The 8,930-nt window shown below is 38.0% G+C and overlaps 1 protein-coding gene across 3 annotated transcripts; it reads right to left on the bottom strand.

The window, feature by feature from the left end:
• Positions 1–569: 569 nt before the first annotated feature.
• Positions 570–7,662, bottom strand: LOC105046141 (vacuolar protein sorting 38). 3 transcript variants are annotated; one of them, XM_019850333.3, is made up of 6 exons: positions 7,236–7,660; positions 6,374–6,580; positions 4,121–4,280; positions 1,998–2,095; positions 1,514–1,744; positions 570–911 (listed from the first exon to the last, which is right to left on the bottom strand). In XM_019850333.3, exons 1-6 carry the CDS (start codon positions 7,470–7,472, stop codon positions 795–797), a joined length of 1,050 nt encoding a protein of 349 aa, XP_019705892.1. In that variant the 5' UTR covers positions 7,473–7,660; the 3' UTR covers positions 570–794. The 3 variants fall into 3 exon arrangements, with proteins under 3 accessions (XP_019705892.1, XP_010922967.1, XP_019705893.1); XM_010924665.4 differs by having other exon boundaries at positions 1,998–2,164; positions 7,236–7,658; XM_019850334.3 differs by lacking the exon at positions 6,374–6,580 and having other exon boundaries at positions 1,998–2,164; positions 7,236–7,662.
• Positions 7,663–8,930: the final 1,268 nt, after the last annotated feature.

The raw sequence follows: 8,930 nt of genomic DNA, 5'->3' as shown, positions 1-8,930 counted from the left end.
TCTGTAAGTGGATGTTACCATGACGTATGACAATATTTGGTTCTTTCTCAGCAGGTTTTTGGCACTCCTGGTTTGATAGAATATTTTGCCATGAGTTCTTGATACAATATCGTCCATTAAACTGCAAATTTGGCTACTCTTACAGGTATTGTCCATTGAACGCCATCTTTGCATCAGTTCTTGTGCCATGAACTGTACCATTTTTGCCAATTCAGACACTATCCATGCGACCGTATTCCATTCACGTTCCAGTGCTTGAATAACTTGTCCATGCTGCAAATGAATCCAAGAACAATATGATTGGAATTGAATTCAGACCAGCTTCACAGTGAGAGGAAGCCACAATGCACAACATGCAAAACAAATTCATGTTATTCTGAAAGAGAACTTATAATATTCTCTCTTGCTTCGTTAGAAAAGTGAGCGACCGATCGGACTTTTGATTATTATCCTTTAATTAAAAGCAGACATCCCAGAGAGTCTAGATACGCAAATGCGTAAGCAATGATAAGTAACATACATCAGTCAAAGTGAACCATCTGACTTCCAATACTTGCACTCGCTAGCAATTTGACATTAGAAATATTGCTTTCATTGTTGCGGAAAAAACAATATGGTACGTCGAAATAATGTAATATGTACACAGATCTTTGGAAAATTGTATTCAATTGGTTTGTGTCAAAGGTGCTCCACTAAAATTTGCACCAATGCAGTAATTCAAGCCGATGAATTCTACTCTGAGTTATCGGCAAAATCTATCTGCTGCTTTAACACTTCCATACAAGTGGAGTTAATTACATATCAATGTATTCCTGAGACTGGATGATCCTCATAAGCTCCTTCAGATTAGCTAATACATGCCTTGGTCCCAAACTTTCAGCTCCAATGTAGTTCAAAAGCTGCTCTAAATCCTACCAAAGGAAAACAGGATGTGATTGGCAAAATACAAATGCACATAAAATATCAGATGCCTGATGGTGTTAGGTAGTCCATACAAGCTCCCATTGCATATTTTACATACAAACTGTTTGCAGGATTTGTAATGAAATTTTAGGAACTGGAAAGTATTAGGAATGTTTTTGGCATTATTATGTATGCATTATTCTACATTAATGTTTTCTGCAGGGAGACATTTCCTCAACCAAAGTTCATGTGCACAGGTATGAGCTCCTGAATCTAATTGGACAATCTCGGAACATGAACAAGGGTTTTCTAGTATACATGGACTTTAAACATTGATGCGTATTAACATTTTAATAACAATAAGCTTAACCAGCAAGGCACATAATCGACCTAGAAGACTACAGATTTAATGACATTTGATTCAAGTGAAACTAAATAAAAAAGTTCTAAAGCAATTATTTTCCACATTTCTTTGTTCAGATTTAGACCTTTTGATACGAACTTAAAAAGATATTCAGAAGTCAGATCAAGTAAATATAGAGATACATTCTGATGCCAACTTCTACCTTAAACTGAGAGACAGAAGCACAATAAAGTATAGAAGAGGAACCTTATTCAACAAAAATATTGCATATGCTGCTCTTGTAGTATCTTGGCCTTCCAGAAAGAGGGGAAATTCTGTAGGCTTTGCATTCATGCCTGTAAGAATTGGATTTGCTGACAAATCTGATGATATAGACTCCACTGAAGGAGCATAGTCATGAATATATGAACGCGAGCCTCCCAAGCGCAAAGGATATCGTAAAGGAACATCAAGGTAAGATGCAATAAGCAAGGCAGCCTGCAAAGCAAGGAAGAAAATAAATAACAAGCCAAAGACCTGCCTACCCTGATATCTCTAACAAGTGAAACTCTTGAGCATGATGTGTTTTGCTACACAGCTGCATGCACAATTTACAATATCACACAAACTTTAATACAACTTGAATCCCAATTTAAACGAGATGAGCAGAAGACAAATGCATATTCAGTTGTCAGGCCATGTCAACTAAGAAACTTTTTAAAAAAGAAAGCCAAAAAGAAAAAGAACTTACATGTGCAACATAACCAAGAACGCTTGCAGAGCTCTGAAACTCCTTCTTGTCACTGAAAAAGCTCATCTTTTTTAATGGGAGCGTAGTTAGTTGCAGACCTAAAATTGTCAAAGGTGACAATTGTGGAGATTTAGATACATTTGGGGAGCATGATGCAATATAATCTCCTGAAAAATATTTGATTCATCTCAGTATGCTCCAGAAACCAAAAAAGAGCAATAATATGAAAAACATTAAAAAACAGAACATTGATCAATAATAATTATTGGGATATAATATGTAGCAACCTATTGTGCCAATAGACAATAGTTTCCTCATTGGACATTCTAAAATCACCTGAAGACCAAACCTGCCACCCAGTTTTCTTCTCTCTTGGAACTACGTTTGGTTCCATGATTCATCAAATGACTGAGGCAACCCAACAATAAATAATAGTGTACTTACCTTTAAAGAACCACAAAGAAACAGTAGATATATTGATCAACATTCAGCTTTATAATGTCATTTCCCCTAAGTGGTTCCACAGTGCTGACATCTAGTGCAGAAAAACAACAGCATATGAGTGTTGAATCATCACTTTGATGATTAAGTAAACCATTATATCTTAGCCACTGTTTATAGTGGCATAAATGAAAATGCAGTGTGAAACCGCAGCCCCATGTATTATCTCATTGTGCAATATAAGGCTAACTCTAAAACGAGAGGCCCAAAGTCGACGTTGTTTAACGTGTATTTTGACATTTAAGCAAATTTAAGGAATTGAAACAAAATAAGACTGAATATTATAAGTACTAAATGACTTTTGAGCTACACTTTGACCCCAACTCCTCCAATCAAAACTTCTATATTTCTTCACATTAGTTCCATCCAGATTTAATATGTTCTTCACCTCTTCTCTTTCTCTTCTTTGAAGTTGTATCTGGCCTACGTATCCAAGCAAGTAGATGTTTTCTCATTTGACTGAATTAACAGTCCTCTTTCAACATCAGGGCAAGAAGATCAAGCCACCTGTATCATATACACTGAAGAAAGAAGCAACCAGCTGCTAGTGAAACCAGCACAGTTGGATTCAAAGCATCTTAATTGGGTCTTCCTGTTTTGACCATAATAGGCACAATCCTGTGCTTCCTCCAATTTACTTGTTTCTAAATCTTTCCTTCATAGTTTAAGCATACAACCACCTTACAATCCTTGTCGTCAGTATAGGAACAACTAATGTTGATGTGTACATAGGCTGCCAACGTTCTAACCAAAAAAATAAAGACAATCTTATGCTTCTATTGCACCGGCTTTCCTCCAAGATCCGATGGAACTAGTGATTTTGCTGCTTGTCAAAGTGAAATGGCATTTAGTGATTGCATAACACTCTGTAAATACATTCCACCTACAGGACTCTGTTCTTGCATTAGACAGCATCATTTTCTACATAAACTGAAGTTATTGAAACAACCTCTTTGGTAATCTTTTACCCATCAGTTCTACACTGTATCCTAAGTCCATAGATACTTCAATAAAAGCTTCACTCCACACAATTCCCATGATTGAAATTTAAAATGTCTATTTAACCATTAATATGTTCTACCGTCAGCAATATTCTTAGATTTGAACACACACATATACTGGAATTTATGTTCTCTAATAAAGCTTTCTCAATTTCTTATTTTTATGATTATTTATTCACCCTTATATGAATGCTTCAAGTCATTTGTAATTGGAGTGAAATTTTAAGCTTTTAATCAAATTAATCCCAAATGGTAAAGTTTGCTGCAGCACAAAATAAGCAGAAATTATGATGTACTTGGCCTGGCCAGCATGAGTCCGACTAACTTTGATAAATTTTATGTTGCACTCAGAAAAATGAAAAGCAGATAACTAAGACAGACACATCAAACCAGTGATACTTGCATCTGTAGGGTACACACAAATTAGGTCAATGACACTAACAGAATACATAAAGCATTCACATTATGCCCCTCTATGACATGGATGTGATTGCAGCTAAGAGTCATGAACCTAATTATTTATGTTACATAATGTGATAATACAAAATATCAAATTGTTAACACACATTGTGTATGCATGCACACATGCGTGTATGACAGAGAGAGAGTATGATTTGTTACCTGAATTATGCTTCTCCCTGTATGTCTGTTCATCTAGGCCCTTCACAGGATAGAGGGCAGCAACCTGGTTAACCATATATTGCTGCCTTGTCCGTAGCATCTTTTGCAGGTTTCTGAGATGCCCATGACCCCTTCTTCCAGATAGTAATTTATTAGCTTCCTATGAAAGAATAAGCCACAAGATCATAGTAAGTTTGATACTAAGCCAGGAATTATTACATAGTAAGTTTAGCTCACATCCACTAGGATTATTACATAGAACCCTCATGTTAAAACAAGATACTTACTACTGGTCCTGCTGAATACAATCTAATAGATTTTTTTTTTCTTTGTAACATATGCAAAGACTACCATATATGTGGTTCTTATATAAGCTTTTAAGTACATGATGTCGACAGGCTGCTAAAGATGAAGTACATCAAATGATGCTACAAGTTCACAAAATTGTGAACACAGAAACCATATGGACACTTGTAAAAGTTATTTAGTTGGACACTGATGGGCTCATGCAGGAAATTCATTTGAATTTATATTTGCTAAAACTTAAGTGGTTATGTGCTTGGCCAAATTCAGAAAGCATCCCATGATGGCCAAATGAATGACTTTTCAACTTAAGAGTTAAGGTTCATCTAACAAGATATATAGATAAGAACATGACATTATTCTGCTCAATGGGGCTAAGGTCCATAAAAAAGATACCAGAACTCATATATTAGGGGATTTTCATCAAGGTAAAAGCATGATATTAATGTTTAGGAATACACAAATTCTATTCCACATAGTTAACAGGTAACTGAATTACAAACAAGATGCCATAACAGCTTAGAAAGGCCTAAATGAAGTATACTAGCAATATCTCAATAAAAGTAAACACTCCTTCAACTGCACACGATATTCAGTGTGTTCACTCGAAAGCTACAATAGCTTTAAGCCTTTGCCTCATTCATGCCACTTCAGGATGCATGAGTTCCAAGAATATTGGTGAATCAGTCCCCTGTCTCGGTTACCAAGCAGAAAGACAACACAATGCAAATGAGATTGACTGGTGGTACACAGCCCTTAAAGATCTTGAAGTGTATGTAAATTGTACAGGGAGTACAAAAGAGAGCCTTCTGTTAATTGGTATGAGAAGGGGTGGGGTGTGGAAGGGTGTAGGGGTAGGTAACAAATCATAGGGTCATCTGTGACCAACTTCTGGGTTTTCATCTAATTAAATGCAACTTCCTGCAGGTATCATGCAACAGAGCCCTCTGTGCTGTTGGGCTTCATACAAGTCCATAGACTTGCAGCAAACAGATTTGCAAATTGGCTCATTAGTTGCATCAGCTTGCAGCCAGAATTCCAGTAGTTGAGTTGCCAGAATTCCTTAAATGGCGAGTGGGAATCAACCTGAAACCCACCCATCACCCAATTGATCCCATCTCCCATACCTCTCTCAAAACCTTGTACCATCATCTCTGAAGCTTGAGGTATTTCATCACCCTGAGGTCTTAGCCTTAAATTAAAACTGCAGGTAAACCAAATAGAGCAAATAGCAATTTGAAAAGCTACAGTTCCAAGTTTGCTGCAACTTTAATTGCAGGTAAGCAAACACCCTCAAAATGACAAGAAAAACTAAAAGATGACTGATAGCTAAAACAATATCAAGTTATCAAAAAAGAAAAAAAAGAAGAAGGTCACAGTTACTTTGTTTTCAAAGTGTTCAGAAGCAAATGGCAATGTTCATATAATGTTGTACATCAATCAACATGTATTAGCAATCAATCCAAGCTCTTATGTTGTCATACCACCACTTTAGCCTGTATAATAACAGAAAAGCAAACAAGTCAATTTAGCATGCCATAGCTGCACAACTTAGAAGACACTGTGCTTTCGAGGAACAAAAGTTTTATTTTCTGATTCTTACAGCTGTCATATAGGAGACCTCCAAGTCAATAATGATCCTAGTTAAAATGCAAAATTCTCAGATGAGGGAAAAAAGACTCTCTCAAACTTATCGTATGATCTTCAATAAGATTATCATTGCATTATTCATATCTATAAGGGCAAACAAGCTAACTTCACATGGCTTCCTCCACAAACAAAAAACATTATCTGACAAACCCTAAATCGCAATTTTAAAAATAATATGTAGCACCCAATAGATACAAGTTGCACTACCAAAACAACAGGAAAGATGCACTTATCTATTACCATGTTCCTTCGGGAAAAGAAAGAGTAAAAGGGCCATTTTTCTCAGCAATTCTCAACTACCTGCAGTTGCTGGTGTGCTGCAGAGAGATTCTTGCCAGCTACCAATAACATTCTGATAGTAAGGCAAAGCTGTTCTCTTTGATTCTTGACATCCTCTGATGTTCTCATGGTGCGCATGGACAAATTCCCTAGTGCAACCTTCCGGGTTTCAACCTGTTGTCTCATCTCCTCCAACTCATTAGTCTGCCGCAGCGATTCTCTCCTAACCTGTTCACCATATTGCCACACCGCTAACCAGCGAACTAATCAATGGAAGACCCAGAAAGAAAATGACAAGAACAAATAAAAGACAATCTACACCATAACTTTTCAACCAAATCAACAAGAACAAAAGAATAAAGAGAAAAAGGAAAAGAGACAAATTCATCATTATCCAAAACGATTCTCTAATTCTGGAACTAAGATTGGTGATTCCTCAGAAGTAAACACCAAAATACTTGGACTAAAATTCTTGACTCCGAAATTCAAAACGAAACCTTTTGATTCAGGGTTGCCTGTTTTATCATCCATAATAACATAACCAATCTCCTGATCAAAGAAAGGATTATATCCTCGAAATAAGAAATTCATCAAATTAGATCACATTCCTCGGTTCGTATTTCCACCATTTCAATAAAGAATTGAGGAACATAAGAAAAATATGAATATCCAATCTAATCTCCTGCTTCTTGAACCAAGAGTCACCCTCAATTAAAACATAAAAGACATACCTAACTCAGGAAAAATCATGAATGTAAAATTTCTAAATTCAAGATTCCCAATGGAAAATCTTTTGCAATTCCCCGATCCAATCGTTACCCAACGAACAAAAAGATGCAGCTTTTACATAAAAATCGGAACACCAGAATCCGAAATACCCTACCTCTATGATCGATTCCAACTTCTGGGCCAGAGACTCCTTCCTCTCCTTAGCCTTCTTGAGCGCGGCAGAGAGGCTCCAGAGGCGGGCAAGCTCCTGCTGGAGGTCCTCCCAGTCGACGATCTTGGGAGTCTCCACTCCCTCGATCCCCTCGAGAGTTAAGGGACCCAACTCCGATCCCGCCGCCATGGATCCGGCCACCGAGAGATCTTGCTCGCTGCTGGCTCGATTGGAATCCATGGGCGGAGCTCGTCATCGCATCCGAGGAACCAAGATAAGGAGGGGGTCGAGGGTCATCGGCGGATCCCGGCAAGAAGCCAAGGTTGGGGGGAATCGCCTAAAGGTGGGATTTTTATTTTTTGGGTGGGGACGAGGAGAGCGAGGGAGTCGTGGGGACTTGTCGTAGGTGCACCTCCAAGAACCGACAGCTGCAACGCTCCAAAATAAACGCCTGCGGGTTATTATTTGTGGGTTTTAAACGTCCAGAAATCGTTGGAGGAAGGTTTAACGAAACTAAGATGCTTCTTGTTTGATTAAAGTTCAGCTGGAGATTGGCACATTGGATGCACGTGATATTAACCGATATAAATAATTTATTGTAAATTTAATTCCAAATTTGGTCCATTTGTTTTCTTTGCAAATTGCCAATCACTAAGCCAAGTGGACCATATATGTATTTATGTAGGATGAGAGTAGTTATAGCATTAGAGACAAAGGTTCGAGAGGCAGCTAATACCATTGCTTTTAGAATTCAAAAGATGAGAAATGAAGCATGGATTTAGTTCGCCAGGTATTGCATTGGACAAACATTTTGGTTCGATGCCATGGGTGATGAAATCAGCCTAGCGGTCCATTTGCATGGCATAGCATGCTATTTGTTATTTAATTTCTAGTCTGATGTGAATAAAATTAATTTTTATAGTTTAAAAAAATTTGAAATCTAATATATATATATATATATATATATATATATATATATTAAAATAGAGGCTTCTATATTAACAAGATTTTATTTGATACGTGGCAACAACATAGAGCCTCTGTTGGCCACATCGCCAGTCATCCTAGGCGGCCTTCGCCTCTCCATCATCATTGTCTTTGCTTTATACTCTCGAAACCTCATGAAAATGCTAAGTCATATGTTAGTACAATATTCTAAGGTTCTCTTTCTTAGGGTCTACTGCTGTGGCACACACAATGTACACGAGACGAAGGTCATGACAATCTCGAGGACAAAAGCCTCTCAGATGATGATGTTAGTGAGGCCGAAGGTGCCGGTGGCGAGGTCATCGGTGGAGAAGCGAGGCAGTAGGCAGGCAACGATGGGCCTAGGAGCTAAGTGATCCAGTAGAGAATAACTCTCAGCAAAGTGATATCTCCAAAATGGGCATTTTTTTTACTTTCCAATTGTTATCCAAGGATCTTGACGATGGAGCCACCGACGACCTCGCTAATGGACTCGAGGAACTCCGGAGCAGTGTTAGCACCAACTTTGACAAAGCATCCCTTGCCTCTCTCTCCCAGCCCCAAACCCGCATGCGCCTCCATCATTGTTAGCAACCTCCACCTCGAGAACTCGAATGCTGCGATTTTTCATCGCACGAATCTTAAAGCAAAAAAAAAAAGAAAAAAAATGAAGACTTGGACCCACCATCGGTGGAGAAGCAAAACAGCAGACAGGCAATAGTGGAGCCTAGA

This window comes from Elaeis guineensis, chromosome 5, assembly GCF_000442705.2.
Source record: "Elaeis guineensis isolate ETL-2024a chromosome 5, EG11, whole genome shotgun sequence".
NCBI classification, from domain to species: Eukaryota; Viridiplantae; Streptophyta; class Magnoliopsida; order Arecales; family Arecaceae; genus Elaeis; species Elaeis guineensis.
The sequence above is the reverse complement of the archived record's forward strand: the minus strand, read 5'-3'. Positions and strand labels throughout refer to the sequence as shown.

Coding starts and splice junctions, on each gene's coding strand:
- LOC105046141 (XM_010924665.4), bottom strand. CDS start 7,472: ATGGATTCCAATCGAGCCAGCAGCGAGCAAGATCTCTCGGTGGCCGGA. Junction 4,281..6,373: donor CAGCACACCAGCAACTGCAG/GTAGTTGAGAAT, acceptor ATTCTTTCATAG/GAAGCTAATAAATTACTATC. Junction 2,165..4,120: donor CAGGGAGAAGCATAATTCAG/GTAACAAATCAT, acceptor AATATTTTTCAG/GAGATTATATTGCATCATGC.